We start from the raw sequence: 27,412 nt of genomic DNA, 5'->3' as shown, positions 1-27,412 counted from the left end.
GTAAAAAATGTGAGTAAAATAACGGTAGTATTATAACAATGTAATAACATTTCAAACTATAACACCAAAATGAACAAAGACAATAACCACATCCAAAAATGTACAAAACAAGACAACAAAATAGGCAAAATATAGTATGACCATGTGGCATTAACACAAGAATGCTGTTGTATTGCATTGGCTATCATAAGCCTTCTATTGTCTAAGCCTTAAGCCTTATCTGCTTCTTTATTTCATTTTTACAATCTGGTAGAAACTATGCCTTTAACAGGAGGAGACTCTTGGTTATCACTTTCACCGTCACCTTTTTCACTCAGTATAGCTACTATCGTTGATAGCGTGGCATTAGGGTCCAACAGTTTTACCAGAGGCACATTCACACCTCTCTCCTGAAAAATAAGATTCTGCAGAGTCATGGCCTGCATGGAGTCAATGCCTAAAGATGAAAGAGGTGATTCATCTTTCAGCTCACTTTCATCCATGCCGATGGTCTCACAGAGCAGAGAGACGACATAATCTTTAGGTGAGACGGATTCAGATTGTGTAGTTTGAGAGTCTTTCTCTTTGGATTTTTTGAAAGCCTCATCTACCAATGCGGTGAGACGCAAGGTCAAGGCTGCATTTTGAGATAGGATGTTGTACCTGATGTTTCTGAAGTGAAACCTGCAAACAGCCTGTTGGGGTCGATTGAGCACAAGGCATTGCTCCAGACTTTTATGAATCTCAGCCACATCCAACACCATCATCCCCTTTGCCTCCAGAAACCGCTGGAAATGTTCCTTGTTCAAGAGGAGGCCGAGGTTTAGAGCTCCCCAGTTGATAGACTGTCCAGGCAGCCCGAGTTTGCGCCGGTACTGACAGAACAGGTCGAGGAATGTGTTGGCTGCTGCATAGTTTGTCTGTGATGCATTTCCCAGAAAAGCTGAGATTGAAGAGTAACACACAAAGTAATCCAATTGACAGTGCTTTGTTGCATGGTGCAAATTCAGGGCACCGTTTACTTTGGGTTTGAGAACCTTCTCGTAAAGAGATCTGTTAAGGGTCTCAATCAGGCCATCATGTAGGACAACTGCACTGTGAAACACTCCTCTGATTGGACAACCAGGGAATGTCTGGCCGATGACGCCGATAACCTTGTGCACATGCTCGGACATGGATATGTCACACTCCATGGCAGTGATGTGATTTCCACACTGTGTCTCCACATTGTGTATCTCTTGCTGCACATCTACTGTGGGTTTGCTCCTGGAGAGTACGACAACGTACTCACCCCCTCTTTGAGAGATGAACTTGACGGTCTCAAAGCCCAGACCAGAAAGACCACCTGCCACTATGTACACTGCTCTCTTTCGGAAAAGCTGTTTTTTTGTCGGCAACAATGGAATGTCAGATAGCGTACGGCTGACGTCTTTTTCCAGAGCTACAACAGCCAGCTTCTTCGAGTTGAAGTATGACTGTGGTGTCTCTGAATTAAGGCTCTCAATGCTTTCAGATTTCACATTCTGAAAGGTAAAGCTTTCAAGAGCAAATTTCCTGCTCAAGTTCAAGGATTTCAGCCATTGATAAATGTGTGGCCTCTGTGCACTCAAGGATCCTTTTTGCAAAATTACCGGCATCTGAATTGTCTGCACGTGAACACTTTCTTTTACACTTTGGAACATGTCCTGAGCAAGCGAACACTGCATCTGAGATTCACAGATGAAGACAACATGTTGGACACCCGGGAAGTTAGAAATGTTTGCAATCAGAGATTCATCAAATGGAGGCAGGACGACAAACACATCCATTTGACTGACAGCTACAAAAGAGCCATTGCACTGTGTGCCAACAATCACATTCCAACTGGACTTGTAAGAAGTGAGTGCCAAGACTTTCACAAGAGCAGAATCAGGCACAGATGATAGGATTCCTAGATTGTGTTTGGCTCTGGGCAACGCTCTATGCAAGATCTCCCATGCTAATACAAAGTAGGAAACACAGGGTGTTTTTTGAAGGAATGGGAACCGCTTGGTGCTGTAGCACACATCCTCTGGAACTCTTACCTTGCTGGTTGCCACCACAGGGTAACAAGAAGCAATGTGGTCTCCCACTTTCAATTTCCTGACATCTTTCCCAACTGCTGTAATAGTACCACTGAAATCAAGAGCCAGTAGCTTGTGTTTCTGAGATGAGTGTTTGTTCCAGTACAGTGTCTGTCCAAATTTGAGATGTGAAGCACTGACAGGGAAGTAATCAGAGGAATGAACACATATCTTAGTGGGCCGAATTTCAACTGATTTACCCCTGATTGGCTGGTCCTCCTCCTCAAAGACAATGGCACTCAGTTGAGTCATCTTATGTGCTTCCGCTGTCTGAAGGATGCAGGGCTCAGACATCATAGAGGTAAAACTGCCATCTGAACTGTCAATGATCTCGGGTGGAGTACGGACAATGGCAGGTTTCTGAATCAGCCCATCTTTTACCACCAACTCCGGATACTTGCTGCAAGGATGCGATCTTAGGACCTCAGCCAGAGCTGCAATATCCTCAGCAGAGATCGTGCTTATATCGATCAGCTGAAATGAAAGATCTGGTATCTCTGCAGCAAATGATCTCGTCATGCCAGCAAGAGCAAAACCCGGACTCATGTGGTCTACTGTGATGTCAGAGGAACAGTAGGTGACTGCTCTGATGGAGTTTGGGAAGCAAATCCGCTTTAGCTCAAGGACTATTTGGCGGAATGTCTCACAGCAGCTCGCACAATTCTGCATGACAACCTCAGCTGCCAATGAGGTGAGGTCTTCTTTGCCCCACAGAAACAAGACCTCATCAAAGTTTTTCTCAATATCCGTGATATTAAGATTTTCCAAAAGAGAAGGAAACCCATGGCTCAAGATATCTTTTGCATGTGTGAAGGAAACATATCTAGACCTCGAGTCCAAAAATGGCTGCAGGCCTTTAGAGATCCCTAAACGGTCACAGAAGACCAAGGCCTTAGGAGGAGGAACAGATGTGATGCCTTCAGGGATAACTGTAAAGGCATTGTGGTAGAAATACTCCTCAACCACATGAGAGCGACTGCCAAGGTATTTGATTATCACATGCTTCAGTTCAACCAGCACTCTCCCTTCTTTATCCGCAAAGCAGCCACAAATCTCAAAGTGATCTAAGCCAACGTCAATTGCTCTCAGATAGACAATCATCTCCTCTTGCAAGGGTTCAAACACTGTCAAACTTCCTATTTTGGCAGGAAATCCTGGTCTACCAGCAAAAATGTGCTCCACTGTAACTGGGAGAAGCTGCATGAGAAAATCCAGCACAACGGGATGAATACAGTAGTCATGTAACTGAGACTGCAGTTCTTTTGGAACTGTGACTTTTGCAAAAGCCTCCTTGAGATCTTCTCCATAGTGCACATCCCCCTTATTCTGGAAGACATCTCCATACTGAAAGCCTCCTTGAGAGAGATACCCATAGAACTCCTTACAGCTCACTACAGATTTGCATCTTTTGTAGATGGAGTTTAGTGAAATGCACTGCTCCTCAATCAGCCTCTCTTTCTTTGAAACCACTGTGCCCGATGCATACATTGCAGATGGTGAGAGTACCATGAACCTAGTTTCCGTCTCTGTTTGTTCTAGTTGCACCTTCAGTTCTGGTGAATTCTGGGTTAAAACAAATGGACTGTGAAAGCTGACACTGACCTGCAGTGAGCTGAGTGGTACTTTTGGTTTGGCAGTGGCCATGAATGCGGCTAAACCCAACTCAGCATAGAAGGCACCAGGGATGATGGGTACGGTGTTGTGCTTGTGCTCTTTCAGGTAGAAAGAAGAGTCAGACAGCAGATCACAGCTGAAGACGTTGCTTTCACTTCCTGTCTGACACAGCACAGGATGATTACTTGCTGTGTTTTTCTGTGCTGCTCCAATGATAACATCTCTGTCTGAGCAGTCAAACTGGTATTTAGGAATAGGCAGTGGCACTGTCTTGTATCCTTTGTAGAAGGTGTTCCAATTTAAGTGGACACCCAGTTCAAACAGCTTCGACATAACAGACTTTATCGTGTCATGATCTTTCTCTGGCTGCACGGAGGCAAGAACAGCTGTGTCATTACCCAGAGATTCCATGATGTTTCTCTGTAATGCCCTTCTTGGCCCTATCTCCACAAACACTGTATTCTTCTTTCCCTTGGTTGCTGAACTCACTGCTTGCTCAAAAGCTACTGGCTCACGAATGTTTCTAGCCCAGTATTTCCCAGTGCAGAAATCTCCCTGCTGGATTTCCTTGCCTGTCACTGTTGAGAACAACTCTGTGTCCAGATCATTCACCTGTAAGGAGCCAATTGTCTCCTCAATTTCTGGCAGAATGGGGTCCATCAAGTGGCTGTGGTAAGCAGCTGTGACATCCAGTATACGAAGGAACAGATTCGGACTGTTGGCTGAGGTGCTTAGCTCCTTATAAAGGCTCTCAATTGTATCTGCATCACCTGAGAGGGTGCAGGATTGTGAGCTGTTGAACGCAGCAAGGCAAATTCTACCAGAGTAACGAGGGAGAAGAGCAGTTACCTCTGACACAGCCATGTTGCTGATCACAAGCATCTTCCCCCCAGGGACTTTGCTCTGGAGAATGCTGCGGAAATAGATGACTTTTACCGCATCATCAAGAGACAGGAGGCCAGAACAGTGAGCGGCTGCAACCTCGCCAACAGAGTGTCCAAGTATTGCATCGGGCTTGACTCCCCAGTGTCTGAGTAGGGTGGTAATGCCAACTTGGATTGCAAAGAGCAGTGGTTGGACAACATGTGGGTTGTTGAAGTCACTACCCTCAAACTCACTCTCAAGTGTGTCCAAGATGTCCAACGTACTCCGTCTTTTGAAAAGTTTTGCAATCTCTTTGATCTTACATCTGAATATAGGCTCGTGTTTTAGTAGTTGTTTGCACATGCCATGGTAAGTGACGCCATTTCCGCAAAAGACAAACACTAACCTCGGATCTGAGTAGGACGGGCGAATATTTTTGCCCACAGTGGCACTTAACTTCTCTTTAAGATCGACTGCAGATGAAACAACGATGGCCTTTCTGTATTTATGCTTTAGATGGCTCCTCCTACAAGCTGATGTGTACAACAGAGAATCTAGATCAACTATGCTATCTGCTTCTAGCTGTTTAATGGTGTCTTCCGTCATCAGAGTAAGAGATTTTTGTGAATTTGCCGACATGACAAAATACTTCTCCCGTTTCCCACTATTCTTTTGCTCAATGCGTGACTGTTTGTACTGTTTGACAATGACGTGTGCATTTGTACCCCCAAAGCCAAAGTTGTTCACTCCTGCAATTCTTGCACTGGAGGATTCCCACTTCTCTACTTCTTTAGGAACTTTAATGTTCAGGGCTTTGGCATCTACACTGGCAGACTCCTCAGAGTAGAAAACTGAGGGAACGATGGTCTCATGCTTCATCATTAAGAGTACCTTAATAAGTCCGGCCACTCCAGCAGCAGATTCTGTGTGTCCAATGTTGCCCTTCACAGAGCCGATACGTAGTGTCTCTGAACCAGGAGGTCGGGCTTTAGCGATGGCGTTTGAAATGCTTCCTGCCTCTGTTGGATCTCCAACTGGAGTTCCAGTCCCATGTGCCTCTATGTACCGGACATCTGCAAGGTCAGACTCTGAGTAGATTCTGCGCAGGAGTTCCTCTTGTTGTGTCATGGAGGGTTTGGTGATTGGAGTGACTGAGTGTCCGTCTTGGTTGACCGCTGTTTTGCTGATGATACCCCAGATATTGTCACAGTCTTGTATAGCCTGTAATGCAACAACAAGACTGAAATGGCTATGGATATATAAAAACATGGGAACTGAATAAAATGCTATTTAGTTGGTGGAGAAACACAGGGCTAACAGGAACTAGTAAGTTGCTGATTAATATAACATTATGGGTACTGTTCCGATTTCCCAACACATTTCTTAGTTACGGGAAGTCAGAATCTGAATTTTGCTCTACTATCTGATCGGGTTGCTTTTATAATAAAAAAGAACTTCTTTTACTCTGCATATTCTGACCTTTTTCAGCGGCTTGAGGAGAACGACCCCGCAGCCCTCTCCTCTTCCATAACCATCTGCTCTGTTGGAGAAGGGTTTGCTGGTTCCTTCAGCTGAGATCATCTTGGCCTTGCTGAGGGCTACAAACACTCTTGGCTCTATGATACAATTGACTCCACCACAAACAGCCATCTCACAATCACCTGATAAGATAAAAACACATTTCATAGTCTCACATTACAAGTATCTGAATGCACTTTTTTTACGCGTATCCTTGTAATTAAAACCACAATGCTGTGGCATGGTTTTACATTGACTTCAGTTAGACACATTGCACAGACCTTGTTTAATGGATTGACAGGCAAGATGAAGAGCCACGAGAGATGACGAGCAGGCACAGTCTATGGACAGTGACGGCCCAGTGAAGTTGAAGATGTAGGAGACTCTGTTTGCTGCAATACTCATGGCAAGCCCTGTGCCGGTCCAGTGGTTGATCACACTTGGGTGCACGTGTGAAGCATTTGTCTCATAATCTCTGTTCATTAGCCCTATAATAAAATCAACATAAATACTGGTAAGAAAAGTGCACGTATGGATATTATTAAGAGCGTTAGATAATTCAAAGAACAGTAGTTGAATCCGATGGAAATATTACACAAAACTATAAAAAAAATAAAGCCGGTCACTGGCAACATGTACCAAAAAACACTCCTGTCCTGGTGCCGCTGGCTTTCTCCATAGGAATCCCAGCATTCTCCAATGCCCTGTAGACACACTGAAGGAGCTGTTTCTGTTGAGGGTCCATTTGCTCCACTTCACTGTCGCTGATGCCAAAGAACTTGTGGTCGAATTCATTGAACCTGAAAATATTCAAAAACAATTAAATCAAATTTACTTATTTAGTGATCATGCGTTAGTTTTAAAGAATATATATTGAAGAAAAGATGGACACACACTGAGCTCTGATCTTATTGTTTAACCAACGTTTCGACCACGCTTTCTTTCTCAAGACAAGTTCAATAAAGTGTCAGTTTAAAGAGGAAAATTTAAAGTAAAGCTACAAAGAAATGGACACACTTGTTTTCATTTACTCATTACAAAAAATAGTTCAGGGCCCAAGCTAAAGAATCAAACAATATAGAGACATGAGATTTGGTACAAACATTAAAATATAATTTACTCAATACGGAAAAAGTGTATAAGACTATCTGGACACACTTATTTACAAAACACATCAGTAGGCTGTTGTAAATAGTTCATAAAGTAAAGTTTAAATACCCGTCAAGGAGAGCAGCCTTGGCTGTGCGGGATTTACCCGGTTTGTTGTCATCAGGGTCATACCAGCTGGCTAAGTCAAATCTCTCTTTGGGAATTGGCACAGAACAGTTTCTTCCATCCACCAGAACTTTCCAGAAATTGTCAAGCCCTTCTCCTATTTTGAAAAAAACAAAAAAGCATATATATATATATATATATATGCCCATTGTCTTTAAGTATTTTATATTTTCATGACTTCCCTGGTTATGTAAACTCAAAGTTAAAGGTAGAAATTGTTACATGTAATGAAAAACAGACTTAAATTGAATAAAATAAAATGAGACTTTTTTGTTTAGTTTTACCAGGGATTCATGTGACCAGCCCCGATGGTTGTTAAAAGGTTATATGTGTCAAGTGAAAACATTTTTCTGTTAATTTCAGAGCTGATCTAATAATCTGGAAATCATCTAGTTTGTCTTTAACTTTTCTATGACCACTACAGGTATCTTAATATACGTTGTGGAAGAGGAATTCATCTTTAAATGGCAAATATGCAGATAAAATATGAAGAAACAAAAGAAAACAAGCCAAAACTAAACTATCCCAAATTCAAATAGCTTACCCCCTGGAAAATTGCATCCGATGCCCACCACAGCAATACTGTCTTCAGCTTCCTCCATTCTGACTGAACATCACTGAGAATGAAAATCAAAAATCTTTACTGAGGTCAACGTCTCTCTTTCTAACGGGCAGCATCACATCCAGTAATAAATGTGTTCAGCATTCTTTAAAACTGTGTAATTAGTCCCGCTGTGTCGTGCACCGGTGCATCCTTACATCCATTTCGTTGCCTTTTCCCTGAGTGATGGTATCACCGCCGTCTGATTCTTATAGCCAGCTTCTTTTCTTTATTAAACATTAATGATTGATTGTGTTCGTGGCCATGGAGATGAAGGACTCCAGTGCACACGTTTATGGCCTTGCAAATGATTAGACGTCGTTTAATGAGTGAATCAATATGTTATCCCACGACGGGGTGACTCAAGGTCTTGTTTCATTGACGCTTATCGCAGTTATACCATAACTAGAAAATCAAACAATCACTCAAGGGAATTTTAACTTTAAAAGGGGTAACGTTTTAAATCTAAATCTAATTATAACAATGTCATCATTGCCAATGCATAATGCATACATCACCTTAAGGAGGAGAGTGGTCTTAGTTCACCTTCTGTTAGCTTTATGTTGTGATTAGATACGTTGAGTTCAAGGTTGATGTTGAAAGATGAACTCTGATAAACTCTGGAAGAAGTGGAGGCTTTTAATGACAAGCCATCGTTTTCAGATGTTTTACGGCATCCAATAGACCCCATACAATGCAATTATGTGTATAGCTTATTACATAAACTATTTTTATATAAATAACTTTGGACACATTATGCAACTAATATTTACCATGTTCTCATGGGAACTGACAAAGACTACTTTAATATACATAGAGAAATTGTTTTAAAGTTTTAACAAACGCTGAATGTTAAAGAAAATGTAACGTTCTCAAAGGTACCATGTTTACTTTTATTTTTACTGTGTTCTCGTTAACTATGTCAAATCAGTGATTTCACCGAAACCAATTAAAGCATTCTCACACGCTATGACTAAGATTTCATCTTTGGTTTCAGTTTGATAATTTGACCAATTGAGTTTCATAGAACGCCATCAGTTCTTCTGATGCTCATCTTATCTGCAGCTACTTGTGTATATTCCCAGTGCGTGTCCAGTACACATTGAGCCGTTATCGCTGTTTTATTGCCTTCATCAATCCACCGCTTGCACACAGAGATCATAAGGTGGTATTAAAGTTATTGACTCAGATTGTCTTTATTACTCTCCGTCAAAAAAGTCTAGAGGTGAAATCAGGGCGGACGTATTTGGGGAAGGCAGCTTGTGCCAAGTCAGTTGTTGAGGTCATTTATCTAACAACTTATAAACTAATGTGAACAACATCACATGTTAGTTGATAGCGGCCTTGACGATGTCTTAACTGTTTCAAAAGGACTAAATAGTTGCTTTAAGTAAAAAAAAAATCTAAAAAGCCAACAACAAATATAGAACCAAAATACATGGAGAAGGGATACAATAATACGTGTTGTCATGTTGTGCTGCTAGCTGTTCACTTGTTCAATGTCAATAACTATGTTGTTGACCAAAAATATCAATTGTGTGCAAGTAGGAACAAAAACAAAAGGGACGGATTGTAAAACTTGGGTTTAATGCCAGAAAATACAGAACAACATTAGCGACATGAAGAAAACCCTTTTAATCCACAATTTCATCCAAATATCCACTACAAAGCCATTGTAAAAATGTATAGAAAAGTATTAAAGATTGTGATCATTTAGTTAGTTAGAATTATAATCTTTATATAAGTTATATAATTGACTTAGTATTTTCTTTATTAGAAAGAGTGCCATGAGTGTTATGAGACTACTGTATGTTAGTAAGTAAACAAACGAAAAATCATATCAAGATAATGTTTTGACACATCAGTGTCAGTGAAATATATTGCAAAGAAAACCCTGTAAACGGAGGGATTGTGTTTTGGAGCCGCTCTGCCTCTTCACCACGGTATCGACAGCATCTGACAGCTCAAATCCCAGAACTTCTGCGCCAGGACGTCGTCTTTACCGGCCGCTGAGCAGCTGGCAGGAGCACAGTCGCTGTGAGCAGACACGTCAGATAGGTGAATTCAAAATTCACATGTACAAAGCCATGTAGCAGTTATTTCAGATGGATAGCGCCCGTTTATAGAAGACCGAACTGCCCACACACCAAGAAATCTTTTACCAGTTTTGTTACTATATTGTGAATTAGGTCGGTGGTTCCCAATCCAGGAGGTTGCAACTGATGAATCCAAAAGTTTGCATGACAAATTACAGGATTAATACATTTTACATTCACTTGTTCACCACCAATCATCCTCCATAAAAGGTATCAGGTGTTGCCGATGAGCTGCATGTTTAAAACAAAGTGTACCTGTAGTATCCACCGCTCTCTTTCTCCAGCGACGGTTCCACCGCGCAGTAAATGCTCGTCTGAGCTCCCTGGGAAGAGTTTTTGGTGAAGGGGCTGACCATCTTCATTAAGAACTGCTGAGGGCCGTTCAGATGACGCCACAAATCCGTCTTGACGACTCCAGGGTGGAGAGAATACGTTGTCACGCCTGTGCCTGAAAGACACGCCACCACCCAATTCACCGTTACTGTACAACATGAGAGACACAGTGTGTGAACAATGGAGGACAACGCACACCTTCTAGTTTCTTAGCCAACGAGTGGGTGAAGAGGACGTTGGCCAGCTTGCTCTGAGAGTAGGCGGCCTTCTTGTCGTAACTCTTCTCGCTGTTGATGTCCTCCAGATTGATGGAGCCCCAGGAGTGAGCCATGGAGGACACCGTGACAATCCTGGCCGGTGCCGATCTTTTAATCAGGTCGATCAACAAATGCGTCAACAGGAAGTGACCTGGGGGAACAAGGAAATGACTTTCATGTTGACTTTATGTGTCCCGATGTAAGAAACTTGTCAATTTCTAGGTTGTTTCTGTTGTCGGTCTTTGTTTAAACCGACACTCAGTAGTAAATAATGGCAAGTACATGTCAGCATATTTCAATGTGGTAGAAAACTGGGAGGAACTGTAACTGGCAGGCCTGGGCTGACAAAATGCTTAGTCTAAAGGGATGTTAAAAATGGTCTTTGATTAAAGTATAAATACACAATTAAGAAACTGGACAGCTAGAAAAAAGAGACGATTTTATTGAGCGATCAAGTTTGTGAATTTATGCGAAAGTTCTGTCCAATAAGACACAAAAGTCACACATTTCTCAGTTATATTTACTCCGTCCTTATAATTTCGACCTATTTATGGAATTTTCATACCAATAGTGTAATAAAATAAACCTGACTCTCAGTGAGAGAGTGTTGATCAAAACAACAGACCAGGAAGTTATTAAAGCAACAGTCTATAAACCTTGACAGGGACAAATGTTCTGATTGGGGGGGGTCATAAACTGGACTCTTTATCTTACCACGAGACTATTTGTCTTATCAGACACCAGCGCACCAAGCCCCAATACCAACACCAATAAATACTTGACAGTGTTTCACAAACTTTTCTTTCTGGGAACCCACTTTTAAAAAAGTGACAAACCATCAATAGGCCTCATTTATAAATAGTGAGAAGACCATTTTTACTGCCATTTCTGCATAATCTTATATTATCATTTAGAAGCGATCTACGTTTGATAAAACACAACTTTGTTTTGTGTTATTATATACATATGTTGCTTTATAAATGGGACCAAATAAATGCATTTAGGTGGAGTTAACAGGCAATCCCGTCTTTTCTTTTCCTCTCATGAGTAAAACAATGTGAGCTGTTCTTTGATGTAGTAGACATTATCAGAACAATGCAAACATTCAGGCTCCCTCGTGTGGCTCAAACGTGTACTACAGATATACATCTTAACTGAGGAACGATGGGATGTTTCTGACCCTATAAAATCTCCTGCGACGTATATACACGAGAGCCATCTACAGCTGAGTGCGTGAGGTTTTAAAGTGACTTGGTGATCTTTTTTTCTGAATACCTGTATATGTATAAGTTCTGTTATAATGAAAGAAAGCAGAAAATCTAAATAAATCTGCTCAAAAAACAGAACAAAATACATGCAGAGGTTCATTTAAAATAGATTCTATATAACAGGACACCATAGTAGTAATACACTGGGCATTACATTACTGGGCATTACTGGGTGGTGTATTAAGGCCAGAAAAGTCGTTTCTTGACTCGTTTCCTCATGACACAGGTAAGAGACTACATAGTGTTATTTACCAAAGTGATTAACGCCGATCTGCATCTCAAAGCCGTCGGCTGTTTTCCCATAAGGACAAACCATCACACCGGCGTTGTTGATGAGGAGGTTGAGCTTCGGCTCTCCTGTGGAAAAGGACAATAAGAAGTTAAATAGTTTTGTCTCCTTAAAGTCCCTTTATGTGTACATTGATCTAAAATGATCGGGTTCACCTTTATTAACGGCTTCAGCGAATTCTCTAATCGACTTGCTGTCTGCCAAGTCGAGTTTCATGCAAACAACATGTTCGCTGCCTGAGATTTCAACGACTTCTTTCACAGCGGCCTGTCCTCGCTCCATGTCCCTGCACGCCATGATCACCTTGGCCCCTGAACAGAAAGACGAACAGCAGTGAACTACAGCAGCATGAGAAACATCTGTTTATTGCCAAGTACACATACACATACAAGGAATGTGACTAGGTGAACGGTGCATAACAATAAACACAGTGCAATAGTATGAGACACAACTTCAAAATACAAATAACAGTACGTTAAAACAAGTATATTATTGAAGTGACACGTTGTATTAATAGAGGAAAGATGTGCAAGACCTTCACCCTTCGTGTTGACATACGTATCTTGCTGTTTGTTTAATGGAGATTTGATATTCTTATGAGTAGAACTGTTTTATAACTTGTTGTGAAACAAGTCGATCATATGCTTGTATCATGTGATTTGTGATCCATGCAGCAGCTGACTGCCTGCACACATATCCTTCTTGTATATTCACATGTTCTATGCCTTAAGGATAAAAACGTATACATCTGTGTGTGTGTGTGTGTTGTTACACAGATAAAGCACCTCTTATACTTTAACTACCACGGCCTGAAACAGCCCTGACTCATGCGGACAGTTCAAAGAGCAACTTCACAGAATCCAAGAGAACTTTGACCTCCTTTGTGCGTTATCAGAAGATATTTGCGGCATTCACAGCAGCCGTAGTTAGCCTGCAGTGTGTTGTATACGACCGTGGTGATGCTTAAAACTGGCCGTATAACCGCGCAGCGACAGCCCTGAGCGGACTCTGTAAGAAGGCTTTCCTGCCATCTATGAACCTGGAAGACATCACACCAAAGAGACATCGAAGACTGCAACCATATCACAACATGCTGAGGAGCAGTTCAACGACAGCGCAAACTCGAGGATGCCCAGCTGACAACGTATCAGGCGTATCGAGCAGGCGGCGGGGCAGACCCCAGAGAGGGACCGACCAACACACCCACATCACAACACAGAGGGTGAGTTAACTTTAGATTCCGACTATGACAAACAATCTGACAATCTGAGTCCAGACTCCTGGACTGCTGCCTTTAATGACATAAAGAGCGCTTTACTGTCAGCTCTGACACTTGGACTACCTACACGCTGACCTAAAGGGACGATTACATGACATCAGTTTGGACTCGGACCATGGGAGAAAACAAAGACATGTTGCATATTTCTCTACTAGACTAGAGCCTGCAGCAGCTGGTCTTCCCCTGTGTCTGCATGCACGTGACATTGTGGGTTATGCAGATGGAGGGTTTTAACTCCAACTAGAACAGTAATATACATGATGCAAGTAACAATGACAATGCTCTAAGTGGATGTGAGGATCAGTGAGAAGTGTCGGGCCCACCTCTCTTCGCCAGGTCGATGGCTGTCTCCTTGCCGATGCCAGCGTTAGCGCCGGTGATGATGGCCGTTCTGTCGTCTAGTCTCTCCGCAGAGGACCAGGCAGCCCGGAAGACGTTTCTGCAGCATTGAGAAACCAGAGTTGCCCAACTGTTAGTGACTCAACACAAGCACAACTGGGTGTGATGTGAACAAAGCAAACAGCTAGTACAACAAATTAATACGTTTGCTCTCAACTTAGGCAAAACTAATACTTGTATTAACTATAATGTAGCGATTCAATTGTAAACAAAACTAGCTAGTTTAAAACTAAAACTACATACATTATTCAGACAGCTGGAGTGTTTTCATGACTATAAGAAGTCCTCACCTTATTGCCTCCATCTTTCTTTACTACAGCAGTCAGTTGGTTATCTGATGAAACACCGAACTAACTAAAAAACCTGAAAACGACTCTTCTACCTCAGTTTTAACGGCTCAGTAATCACACAAACTTCTTAAAAGGCGTCAGGTTGAAATTTGGCAATGCGGAACTGTCATTGTTGTTGCGTTTGATCAGCTGTAATTTCAGCCAATCGGCTGCAGCCAGTTTTCGTTCGGTCAACACTGATTGGTTGAGCTTCGAGCTTTAGGCCCGCCCTTTAAAGTGTGCTCGATTATAAATACGGGCTGAGCCGGAAGGGTGGGGAGCAAAAAATAAAGTTTTCCTTTATTGATAATTTAAACATATAAAACATAATTTAACATTATTATTATTATTATTATTATTATTATTATTATTATTATTAATAGCAATAATAACAACAATAATAATAACATGAATAACAACAAAATCATCATTGTCGGTATAAATATTATTATTAATAACAACAACAACAACAACAACAACGTTACTATTGATAATAATCAAACCATCACCAATGTCATTATTATTGTTATTATTATTATTATTATTTTTTACATACATACGTATTAAAACGCTGACATCTTCAATAAATAATTAAAGTATAATTTAAGCAAAGTAAAAAAATAATAAATAAATAATGGTAAACAATACCACATTTGGCTGGTCACATTGTTTTATTTGTATGTTTTAATGATACCAAAGAAATAACCAACACTAACTAATTAACAGGTCCTTCATTTTGTAGTCTGTAAACCGATGTAACACAACTGTGTGTGCCTGTGTTTAAAAATACAGCACACCGTTCTGTGTATTAGTGCGCAACCTCTTTTAAAACACGTCTCACAAAGTCTTATCTATAAAAACAAAGAAAAAAATCACAAACAAAAGCAAGAAAAACCCACTTGCTCTCCAGAAAAGAAAACCCTCATCATTCCTCAGTATTCCTCTCTCTCCAGCAGGTGGCAGCCAGCGACCGTCTACCACCACGAATCAGCTGTGGGAGCCTGTTTCACTGTGACACCAGCCCTGTTTCACTGTGACACCAGCCCTGTGTTACTGTGTTGTGTCTATGGACAGATTAACAGGTTGGTATTTGGGCAAATCTTGTCCTTGGCTCAGATCTCACTCTGCTGGCAAATAATTAGAAATGACTGGTCAAAGTTCACCAAAACACCATGAATGGTTCATTCATACGCTACAGACAATAACACAGCATACAGTGGGACTACATGGTGGACAGAAGGTCATTAGAACAGGAAACACCTAGCCAGTCATCAGCTGATTGTGTGAAAGCAAACATTTCCTTCCCTTTTCTCTGCGATAGTCAGCAAAGGAGTGTTTGTGTGTGGGTGTGTGTGTGTGTATATATTGTGCAGAGTAAAAGACAGATATAGTTGTGTGTTCATGTCAAATCAAGTTTGTGTGCACCTATTCTGATTGTGTCCTCCTGACCCACCACCTCCCCTCCTTTACTTCCTCCTCCAAGTTTATTTAAGCAACAAGTGGTGGTCAGTCATACAGGAAGTGGTTGTAAGTGGATTCATTTTGTCATATACTGTATGACAGCATGGCTTATTGTGATGGCCTCTCAGTAAATCATCTAGTTATGTAACAGATGCTCTGTGGTTCAAATGGAAACCCAGACAAAAACACTCAGGTGAATATTTGACTATCCAGGATATCTTATTTTTGCTATTGTTTATGGGCTACTGTTTCGTCATTAGCGGCAAAAAATAAACATCCGACATAACAGTTTACCTAAGCTATTACTGGCGCCGCATTAGCAGCTTCCCAGAGGCCAAAGACAATGGAGAGGCAGGAGGATGCACTGAATAAACCATGAGAACAATCCATCAGCTATAATGGGACTATTAACGTTACTTTGCCAGATGTGTTTTTGTACATTTTAATACAGAGGGGAGAAAACACAAATAAACAAGTGAGAGCAGAAGGAGAACATCTTATGATTGTGCAGGTTGGTGACTCGGTTTAGAAGTAATAACTGTTGAATTTAACAAAACACAATGAAACACAAGAAATGTGGAACATAATCCAAATTACTGCACAGTAAAGGTCACTCTGCTAAGTGTTTGAGTGGAAGGGGACTTTAAATATTCTATCAATAAATGTAGAAAAACTCCTTTTCATCAAACTGTTTTAAAGAGGAGTTTTTCTCTAAAGACTGACTTTGCAGTAGGGATACACTTAGGCTGAAATGCCCACGATAAACAATTCAAAATATAGTAATTTATTTAGAGAATAACTGATTAAAAAAACCCTCCTTTTTCTTGCCCTTTAAAAGAGGTCAGCAGCAGAGCAAGCAGCCCAACTGTTTACATTATAACATATCTCTCAGCAGTCTGGCTTGTACAGAAAGTTCTCATCTACAAAAGCCCCATAATCATCTGAAGCTGTGGGACACGATAAACATCTCCACGTGTCCTTATCTCCTGTCTCACCTTCACTGTCCAGACACACCTTTGGTCCATCACTCACATTCTGTTAAGTCTGGCTAAATGTGCTGCACCCCCCCCCCGTCATGCTTCTGTATTTAGTTTCTCGCCCTCTTAGCCGCCCTCACCTCTTTGAGTTACATAACACATGAACGCTGCCATTCATTGGCTCAGCCCGTTTCTCTTTACTGATCCAATCTCCCACTTGTACTGGCTTTTGCAACTGCTGCTCCGTTTCCCAGCGATACGGATCTATTCCTTCATAATTACGGCCCTCTTTTGAAATAGAGGTTCTGCTCCACACCAGATGACGGGCTCCTTCATCTCACCACTGCACTGTTGACTGACACACACACTGCAACGTTTAGCTCCGCCATCAGTGTCCTTCATAATTGGGCTAAAGCCTTTTTTGTCTTGTTTTGTTTGCTCTGGATAAATCAGCACGAAGATGCAAACACAAGAGGGTCATTTAAAGGTCGTCCTGTTTCATGCAGCCCAGAGTTGATTCCCTTCGTGTATCCAAACATACAACATGTTTTTTGAAAAAACAAAACAAGGTTCATGTTACATAACAGCTCCTCCTTCGGGGCTCAAATCAGATGTTTTTGGTAGATATGTACAGTTTGTGTTCTATGCAGAAAACTGAGCACAGAATGAATAGAAAATACAGAAAATCGCTCATCGTGAAATCACTAAAACAGTTGCAGAATATTGTGTGCTCATATAAGACTCCATCCCTTGTAAGAAGCCGATTAAAAATAGGTTTGCAGGCCCTTTGATTCTGAAATATGCACCAGAAGCATTAGTCAGCTTTCTGCAGATACCCACCTTTCAGCTCCCTCCCTTCATCTCCACCTTTTGATCTTCACTGTTTCCTCTTAGTGGCGGCATGAATCGTCACAGCTGAACCTCTGTGTCACTTTGTCACAGAAAATTGGACGACAGTGAGCAGCGTCAGTGTCAAGAGAGTGTTTCAACAACAACCTGAAGCCATTAATGTGCTCTGGCTCTGTCCATCAAAGAGACAATTCAACGCAAGATGGCACTGTGGTGGATTCAGGTTGTGTTGCCCTTTGAGGGTGAGCAGACAGTCATCGGGGCCCCGCTATGAGCCCCAGGAAACAGGCGCTCGGTGCTATTTATAGAGCTGTCTCATGGAGTCAATACTGTAGTTCAGAGATATGAAAGTGAGCCCCTGTGGGGGGAAAGGGTGGCCCGTTTTAATGGCTGCTTTATGACATTTACAGCAACATATTTCAGTGTAAAAGATCTAGTGGATTTGGATTAAAACGGTGGCATTTTATTAATTCAGCGGACTGCACCGAGAGAATAAGATGCTAACGCGTTATTCTTCATCAAGATGTTTTTTAAGAAGCTTGCTTGAAATTCGGTTCAGTTAAAGGGGAATCTCTGTTGACACGTCCGACATTCATTTGGAGATAAACTGTTAACGTTAGTAAGAAAGATGTAAAAGAAACAGACAGAAAGCTGCAGTATTGGTTATTGCCTCTCCCGCTGTCGTGTTGACAGGGTTATGCTGGCTAATGATATGCCTGGTATGAATCACTGAGGCAACCTGCAGGCATTGAGCATACGGTCAAGTCCTATATTTACCAAACACTGAGAGGCCACATCGTTGAGTCCAACCAGTTATAATAAGATCATCAGTCATAATATGTTTGTATTTGGTGGAAGCATTTTTCAGTCAAAGGTAAAACCACCCAGATATGTTTAAAGTCTGGCACCAATGCAGAATTCCTTCTTTTACAGGTTCCTTTGTTTTGTCTTAACAAACGTGCTCGCTCATTTATTGCCCTCCATCTTTGAGCTGCTCAAACTGTAAGTAGGTCAGGGAGCGTTTGAAATGCCAATCGGCTGGCAGTTATTGTAACAGGTTACCGAAACACCATTGTCTTTTCTGTTAATATTATTTTGATAAGCCAGAGAACTCCACATATTCTGCACATTAAACTCTTGCTTCAATATTTCTATTATTATAGCTGTGAAGCAACACATATGGGACATCTAATTTGTACGAGAGATTCACATATTTCAGTAATTTTATGCAATCTGGCAGCAAACATCTTGCTTTTTTGTTCCTTAAATGACGTCTTGTGGATCTTTGATTGTTTTATGATGTTCGTACTGTGGGAGAATGATTTTTCTTGTACCCTTTCACAAGCATGTGTGGTAACTGAGCCTGTACTATCTTTACATGCCCTCTCCTCGACACATTTATTTCCCTTGTCGTTCCAGATGTCACCTTTGCCAAATACTCTACATGGGAGCGGCACACTCATGTCATTCAGCCTTCAGAGTCTAATTTATTATTTTACACCTGCAAATATAATATATCAACCAGTAGGAACCACTTTATCAATAATCTTTACTTTTATTGCTGTTTAAGTGTAACCCTCGGGGCTGGATCCAGTGACAGCGTCCTCGTCCTGCAGACATTCAGTACCAGGTGCAGCTCCGGAACTCAGTATGACACACTGACCCTTCAGCAGTTGAGCAACTGGTCTCAAGCCCAGCAGCCACAGAGAAACAGTGTCAGGCTGCATCGTCTGAGCCTTGTGTTGAATGCATGTATTTATAAGTGGATAAACAATACGTGCATGAATGAATGAAGGATGATACAGTTGTTCGTGTCAGGGCTGTGAGAAAATGAGAAGGAAAACTATAATAATTTGTTTGTTTGAACTGGGATTTCTGTTTATTTTATGATTATTAAACATCTATTGTTATTGTACAACAGATGAAATATTATTTGAATCAAATGATTAGAAGAGTCTTAGACTGTATCTAGAAATTAATGTTTTCTGCCCGTCACATGAGGTTTGTAATGCTTTTATACTCCACACTTACACCACCTCATGCTTTACAGAATATCTCATAATTCATTATTAATTCATCACAAGAAGTGGGAGCACTGTTGTGATGGCAAATATATCTTTAGCAACTATTATTTACTTGTCATATCGCCCTGAAATTAACAATCAATAATGCAGTTGCAATTGTTTGTGTTTCTATGAGTGAACCTCATCTTGTAGCCTCAGTATTCAGGGTTTAGACGGAGCCACATGGAAGGAGCAGCTGCAAGCTTTCTGATGAATGACTCTGTGAAGACTGCTGGGAGGATCCATCACTGTGTGCCTCTTTTCATGGATTATCAAAAGGCATTCAAATTCTTACCAGAATATCTAACTAAGCAAATGATTATCTGTTGGTCAGGATGATTTTGCATGGCCTTGAAGTACTGAGGTTATATTTGGTGTGCTAATAAATAAAACTATTTAATCTTAACCCTCAGTATGTCTATATCTGTATCTCATTGTGTTACGGCAAGATTCACCAATTTAACACATAATTTACTGGTCTTGAGGAATAGCAATGTACAACAACTTCATACAACTGGTTTCACAATTGTATTACGTCAGGAGACAGACACACATTTGGGCAACTTACCTACCTGGTTAGGTTTAGTATAGGACCGTGGTTTGGGTTAAAATAAGTATTAGTTTTTCGTAGGCTTAGTAATTTGACGTGATATAAGTTGAGTACTTTCTGTTATGTACTTATATAACTTCAGGTAAGTCAGCATTGGTTTCACACAAGAAACGAACACTGGTCTCCCGAGTGAAAGTCCCGTGTTTGTTTGACCCTTATGTCCATTTATACTATGTCCCCTGACTTCCAGAGAAGTTGCTCTGAGCGTCTAATGTTGCTGCGGATGATTTAACATTGGAGAGAGCCTGGTGTGTCTCAGATGCTGAAGCTTGCCATGTGCTTCGACATGAGACGCCACCATGTTTTAGCACCATCGGCCTATTTACTTTACTTTAAAACAGCCTGTAACTGAAGTTAATATTTGTTTTTTGAATAATTTAATAATCTAAAGAGATATGCAAGGACCTGAATGCATCTCTGTTCTTGCTTATTTTGCAGTCTCGCTTACAAAAACCTGGAAATTTGCCATATTTCTCCACTGAGGTGAAGTCACGACTAGGCGTTATGTTAAACACTTACATACTGTACATACACAGAATGTCTGTCCTCCCAGCTGCTCTGTGGTCATCAACAACTCTGAGGAAAATACTCGACATCTTACACGCAGAAGATGAAGAATGGCTACTGTGAATAGACTCAAATACATTATGCTCCTCAGCGTTGTCATGCAAAGCACGTCTCCTCTGCCCAGTTTTGTCATTGTCAAAAAGGGAGAAGTGGTCCGTTACAAAAGCAGGGCAAGGAGCTCTTTGCTATTCACCGGACACTTTCACAGAAAAAATGAGCTGCAGAGCCGGGGGGTGGGGGGGGGGGCGACAGAAAACTGGACTTTCAAAAGAAAACTGAGCCAGAGCACATGGCGGAGAGAGGACCTCGCAGGGTTCATATGCATCTGAATGAGTGAGTGACATGCCGGGTTTAAGCTGTGATCCTTGACGCTTCTTTTCAGTCTGGCAGAATTAAAATGGTTCAGCCTTTCACTCTTGATATTCCATTCATGTCCTCGGGTGCTTGTCCCCGAGCGGATCTCAGGTCTGAGCAGATGTTTAACACGAACCATCACCAAGAAAGATATTGCATAAACATGTTCGTTGACCAACAGAAACAAGCCAGGCCCTCATGGATTCATTGTGGTTTTCAAGAGATTTCCCAAATACAAAAAAATATTTGTACATTTCTCATTGGAAATGACGTCTCAACTTGAACAACGTGTTAGGTCGTCATGAGTTCATCAAAGTAAAACCAAGCAAAAACAAGCCGAATTAACTCAAGAAGAGTTGAATCAACAACTGTTACGTTTCCATGGAACCATTTCTTTATTTGCTGCAAAGACGTGTAAACCTGTAAAGACAAGTTTACATCATGTATGTTTTATTTGAGCTACAAAAGAACACGGACGACAATGCATCTGCTAAGTATGTTTATGCTAACGGTTTATTCATTCAACTCATCATTTCAAGTTTAAAGACCTCAAGGAAAAAAATACTCATCAGAAGACATTTTTAAAAAACTAGAAATTTTAAGTTGAAATTCATAAAATACATACATTAAGGTTAATGACAAAAGATGAGATGATTCCACAACTTTCTGTATGATGTGGATGGAGTGTATGGAGGCGAATGGGTCTGTAGAAGATGCGTTTAAAAATCCTTCGTTTGCTTGATTGTCACACTCACCCATCAGGAGATGAACGGGTGGCAGGTGGTGGAGAAAAGCTAAAACGGTGCTGAAATCATTACGCATAGACAGAGGCTCTATTGCTACTCCCCACATGCCATACACTGCAAATTGAGGGGAAATTGAAGGAATTGTTTGTCACTGCAGGCAACTGGCTTTCAGTCACTCCGGCTTCAGATGGGAAGCAGACAATAGGGAGCTGGCCTGGTTTCTGTGCCTCCCCTATAGGACGTGCAACAATGTTATTGGAGGGGAGACTTGGCTCATAGGGTGTCTACACTGAATCCCCCACACCTCCCAGCTACCCATCTCCCCCTGGTTTACATGCGAGAAAGCCTTCTCACTTCTATAAGAGCCAAGAGCCAAACAAGTGTGTGTCTGTGTGCTTGTGCTGGATTTCTCCAGGGACTAAACCGGGGAGAAATGGAGTAAAATGTTCACGTCTTATTTCATCGTATGTGGACGTGACTGACAGACAGATGGTCTTCCTTAGGTGAGGTGGGAGACCTTCCATATGTCAGGAAGACCATCTGTTGAAAAGGAACATTTTAAATGTAGAATTCCTTAAAAAGACTTTGAAACAAAAGGCCTCTGTATGTGATACAATCTGGTGTTTGTTGGATTTTATTATCTGCAAACATTTGCTATGGTGGGATTTATTGTATTGCTACTCTGTCATTTTCTATATTATACAGTCTATATGGTATGTATTTGGGATGTGCAGAGTGTTGAGAGTTTCTGGATGGTTACCATATAGTACATTAATCTTTTAAAGGACGGATGATGAATTATGGCTCAGAGAAATGAACAAAGGGAGAGAAGACCGACGACTGCAGGGCATCAGGTTCCTGGAAACCCTGTTCTAATGTTCATCCTACAGAATGATGGATTATCGCTTTTGGTTGGATTCACTCACTATATTAAAATGCACCAGTCACACCATCAGCCCCTGTGATGATACTGGTACAATGATATTATGAATCTAAAGCACGCAAATCCAAGGTATTCACGATCGTTCATGATTTGTACCAAGAAGGATTTATTTGTAGAGGATGCAAAAAATAAAAAAAATTGAAATATATACATTCTTTAAGCCCTTTACTTTAAGTACGTAATCAAGTAAATAGCATTTAACAGTGATAGTATAAAGAAATCCATACATTTTGGTTTTCATAACACCACAGATGCTATTTCTGCTTATTTCATGCTCCTTGTGTACTCACGTTTCCTCACTGCCGAATCCTAAATTTTTACTGCTGCAATGACCTCATTTCTTGACTGATTGACAATGTTTCATCATATCTTATCTTCACTTTTTACTGTACCTGCTAACTACCAGTTACTCATGTGGGTGTAGTGGCAGCCATTAGCATGATGTGGCAAAAGATTGTGGTGAAAGGGCATAACCTGCTTAAAAGCAGAGGTAGTCCACCCCAACTGTTGAGGATGCATAAGGTCAAGACTGACTGTTCCCCCTGCAATACTTTACTGCTCCTATCGAGAGGTTAAGACCACGAGACACAGAGCGAGAACAAATAAAATACAGTAATAACATGGTCATTAAAGGAGACATTAAAGGAGACATATCATGCTCATTTTTAGGTTCATACTTGTTTTTTGGGTTTCTAGTAGAACATGTTCACCTGCTTTAATGTTCAAAAAACATTTCTATTTTCCTCATGTTGTCTGTCTGCATGCATCTGTTTTCACCCTTTGTCTCAAACGCTCTGTTTTGGTGCCTGTCTCTTTAAGCCCCCCTTACTCTGCTCCGATTGGTCAGCGTTTTTTCAATCTTCTGAATCAGCTTCTGTCACCGTCTTCACAGCGTCACTGCAGACGCGGACTCGCTGTGTGTGTCTTCTACACAGTATTTATTTAGCATCTGGACCTGCTTCAAAATTAAAAAAGACATTGATTAAAGTTGGTTAAAGGTCCCATATTCTAGACAGTGAAATTTCAAAGTAAAAATCATTTGTATTGACAGCTATGTCACCCTCGTCACTTATAAGAGAACTACACCATTTCAGCATTGCACTCTGCGTTTTTCCAACATTGTCGGTCTCATAAAAGAAATTGGGTGAAATCATTGCAGCAGAACCAGAGATATTGTCTTTCAATTCCATGCAGTCTTCTTGTCAAAAGCAGCTGCCTACATTACCCACAATGCAACTTGACTGCAGACGGTTCTGTTTGTAGACTTGAGCAGCCAGCCTCATTCAGAGATGAGGAGCGGGCTACAGATATCTGGTAAACTCAGTCCTTTCTAACTCCACACATCCAGACATATTTTACACTTTCAACCTTGTATTCTTCAGCCACAACCGACTGCTGGCTCAAATGACATCACATGAAATGTAATTTCGCCATGTTTTCCTATCTGATCCAGTAATGTTCCGGCCTGATATTGAGGTCTTTGGGAAACTCACACAAGCCACAGGCCTGTTTGACTGACAGAATCAGGTTTAAAGTCTGAGGTGAAAATTGAGATCTCATTAAACCTTTCTGCCTCCGATGTTTAATGGTCAGTGAGCATGCAGTCTAACAGAATTACAGCCAGCGACTGTGCGTTTGAGGCTTTGGATTAAAGCTGCTGTGTGCTATATTAAGATAATGAGATCTACTTTCTAAGGACGGATCTTAAGAAAGACCTTGACACATAACTGAGAACGAGACTCTAACCAGCTCGGCACATTATTACAACGGTTTTCATTGTTTCTAAAAGAAATAGTCAGCAATGAGGGAGTCCTGTGTTGAGCCAGAACCAGAACTAAGCCTCAGGCGCAAACCACCCCTGAATTAACACAATTTAAACTGGCTTAATTATTAGTAAATGCGGACCTTTGTTCATTCATAATCATCTTAAGGGAAATGCTTGTGCAGAAGCAGGAAACTGGCAGATGTAATCCCTGTTAACCTGAAAACAGAGTTTTGTTGTGACTCAAAATATTGGCCTCTGAAACACCTTTTTATCTTATTGGGGTAAGTACAATCCTCCCTTATTTATTGGATGTTCATTTTGTTTATGCACCTTTATTTGAGTGCTGTAAGAAACAATGCTTGACTGCATTTCACCTCATTTTGAATTTTAAAATAGAAAAATGCACTTTGACAATGTGATAGTGATGCTGAACCTGGGATGTAAACAGACATTACCGCGAGAAATGACAAGACAGATAAAAAACAAAGGTCAGACTTAATCACAGACTTTCACATCCTTTGTGGCAAAAACAATAACGCTAAGTCGAATCGTGATCTTTTCCTTACTGCCAAACACATCAGGTATTGCACATGTCCAACCCCTACACACACACACACACACACACACACACGTGTCTCTGCATCCCATGAACCCATAAACTCTGATGGCCGCTCCGTGCACTGTGTGATGTACAAACAGATAAATGTGTGATCCTTATCCGTGAAAACCTTTGACTTTTTTCTTTTGTGGACAAACCTGTTCCCCCATTTGTCTCGGTATTTATACACCAGTTTGATATGTGGGTGCCAAACAGACGGTGTCTGGTTGCATAAGGAGTCCGGTCGCTCCCCCCCCCACAGCTCACTGGGGAGGAAGGAGGATGGTAATCACCCGGCCTTCCTCTCTCTGTTTTTACTTCAAATGACGGAGGCATTCGTGTTTGCTTTGCCAACACTGAGACACAGTGAGCATCTGGTTTTGGAGCTGGACAGATAAGGCGGCGACATCAGATGAGTAGGTCAGAAAAATGTCACGCAAAATACTTCAAATGAATGAATGTTGAATATATACCACAAAAAAAAATGCTCATAAATTCAAACCCCATTTTGAGCTGAATTGTGAGCTTTCGTTGCTGCTGAGGACCCCGGAGCAGAGTGAGTCAAAACATTCTACAAAGCGATCATCCAAACACTGAATTCAGGTCAGCAGGCTTATGCAGCAGATTTGGGAACAGCATCTCACATGAAGCACGGCGATAGAAAAACAGCACCCAGCCCGACCAGCTTCCTGATGCCCCTGTGTAGATAATTAACAGCAATCATCATTATCTGCAGAGACATCAGATGAACTCATTAAAGCAGCAGAGGGGAAACACACTGTTCTGCTGTTACATCACTTTTGATGAACCCATTTTCGAGCATCCCTTGAGCATGGCAGTAACATCCTGAAATATGTGAACGCAAAGCAGGAGATCAAAGAATAATGCTGAAAAGTCTGAGAAAGCTTATTCTTCTGCAACCTATAATTTGATATTTTTATAATCATATCATATTCAACCAAGATATAGATCATTTGTTTAAAGTTTCATGCCCATTTTGCTTCATATTTTATGGCTACAGCATTGCTGCCTAGCGCTACTAGTGGGAACCTTTAATTGTCAGTCAACCTTTTCCTACATGAATGAAATGTGTCCATTTGATGTTATCGTCACATAAAATGTACTTGAATGGTAAACAAATTGTTCTGATACTCGTTTTGCAAAACCTTTGGAGACATGCACAAGAGATCTGTTGCATTGGGGTTTGGGAAACAAGTTGTACAACAAAAGGTGAAGCATATGTGGAGAAATATGCTGGTCTTGGTGTCACAAGTTCAACACTACACCTGCTTAGGACAGCTGTAGTGACGGCTCAGCAACGCTCACTGTGTCCATGCATTCTTTGTGAGCAATCTTTGCTTGTATCAACATCCCACAGATTTATCGCCTTGACCCCCGAGGTCTTCCTCGTGTCCAACGATTTGTCAGTTTGACAGAGAAGCTGTCATTTCGTATTCTCTTGCACAGCTACTGGGCCTGCAGGCGAGGGACTGTGGTAGATCGCACTTCGGTTGCATTCAGCTTTTGCTACGCTGCACAGACATGCTGCAAAAATCTCATTTGGTTCAGCCACAGTTATATCAGCAATGCAAGGCAATTTTTTGATGCATTGTAGAATTTAAATATTGGCATTAATTATTCATAATGTAAATAGTGACATTGAAGTGCATGTGTGGTCGAAAGGACCTTTAATGTATGATTACGTGACAGTGAAAATGTTCAACAGATTTAAGGACCTAAGCCCTGTTTGTGCAGGACTAGTATTACCAGCAGACCTCATGTGATTTAGAAATCAACCCCCACGTCTTTTTCGTGCACTGCATTTACGCGGGATAAGCAAAGGCTGTGTTTTACTAACATTTACTGACATTATCCCCCGGGTTTGATGTCAAAGGCTCTGCGTAACATCCACCTCCTGAACATCAAGAGCAATGGCTGGAAAACAGGTATTGAACACGCCAAGAGGCGTGAACCCCGTTATCAAATGCAAAGCTTGGTCTTTCTGCGAATGGATCTCCATGCAGCGAGGCAAGATGAGTCTTCTGAATCTGCACAAAAAGGGCTGTCAAAACGTCTTCCTCAGCAAATGAACTTTGGCGAGTTGTCATGGAATCATAGATATAAAATATTTTTAGGGTCCTTTTAAGGACTTCCATGTTGGTTTGAAGTTGAGATTGAAAGCTGGCGTTGGTAAACTCCATCTACTAAGAAAGATGTGTTTGAAAGCTCCAAAACAGCTACTGAATGAACATAAGATTGTTATTTTCACCTATTTC

The 27,412-nt window shown here is 41.2% G+C and overlaps 2 protein-coding genes and 1 long non-coding RNA gene across 4 annotated transcripts; 1 reads left to right on the top strand and 2 right to left on the bottom strand.

Moving 5' to 3' along the window:
- Positions 1–228: 228 nt before the first annotated feature.
- On the bottom strand, positions 229–8,163 carry LOC116384859 (phthiocerol synthesis polyketide synthase type I PpsD-like). Its single transcript, XM_031849859.1, has 7 exons — positions 8,112–8,163; positions 7,897–7,969; positions 7,296–7,449; positions 6,717–6,877; positions 6,359–6,565; positions 6,039–6,220; positions 229–5,780 (listed from the first exon to the last, which is right to left on the bottom strand). The coding sequence occupies exons 2-7, from the start codon at positions 7,952–7,954 to the stop codon at positions 240–242; spliced, it is 6,303 nt and encodes a 2,100-aa protein (XP_031705719.1). The 5' UTR covers positions 7,955–7,969; positions 8,112–8,163; the 3' UTR covers positions 229–239.
- A 1,355-nt stretch (positions 8,164–9,518) lies between these two features.
- Positions 9,519–14,370, bottom strand: rdh12l (retinol dehydrogenase 12, like). The gene is made up of 7 exons (XM_031850369.1): positions 14,165–14,370; positions 13,799–13,914; positions 12,352–12,507; positions 12,160–12,264; positions 10,581–10,790; positions 10,305–10,497; positions 9,519–9,988 (listed from the first exon to the last, which is right to left on the bottom strand). Exons 1-7 carry the CDS (start codon positions 14,176–14,178, stop codon positions 9,889–9,891), a joined length of 894 nt encoding a protein of 297 aa, XP_031706229.1. The 5' UTR covers positions 14,179–14,370; the 3' UTR covers positions 9,519–9,888.
- LOC116385150 (uncharacterized) lies at positions 13,103–19,959 on the top strand. Of its 2 annotated transcripts, XR_004212847.1 has the most exons (3): positions 13,103–13,418; positions 15,160–15,285; positions 19,061–19,959. It is a non-coding gene; the product is annotated as an uncharacterized LOC116385150 (long non-coding RNA). The 2 variants fall into 2 exon arrangements; XR_004212846.1 differs by lacking the exon at positions 13,103–13,418 and having other exon boundaries at positions 14,643–15,285.
- Positions 19,960–27,412: the final 7,453 nt, after the last annotated feature.

Source organism: Anarrhichthys ocellatus, unplaced genomic scaffold (assembly GCF_004355925.1).
Source record: "Anarrhichthys ocellatus isolate YVR2014 unplaced genomic scaffold, GSC_Weel_1.0 scaffold10, whole genome shotgun sequence".
NCBI lineage: Eukaryota > Metazoa > Chordata > Actinopteri > Perciformes > Anarhichadidae > Anarrhichthys > Anarrhichthys ocellatus.
The sequence above is the reverse complement of the archived record's forward strand: the minus strand, read 5'-3'. Positions and strand labels throughout refer to the sequence as shown.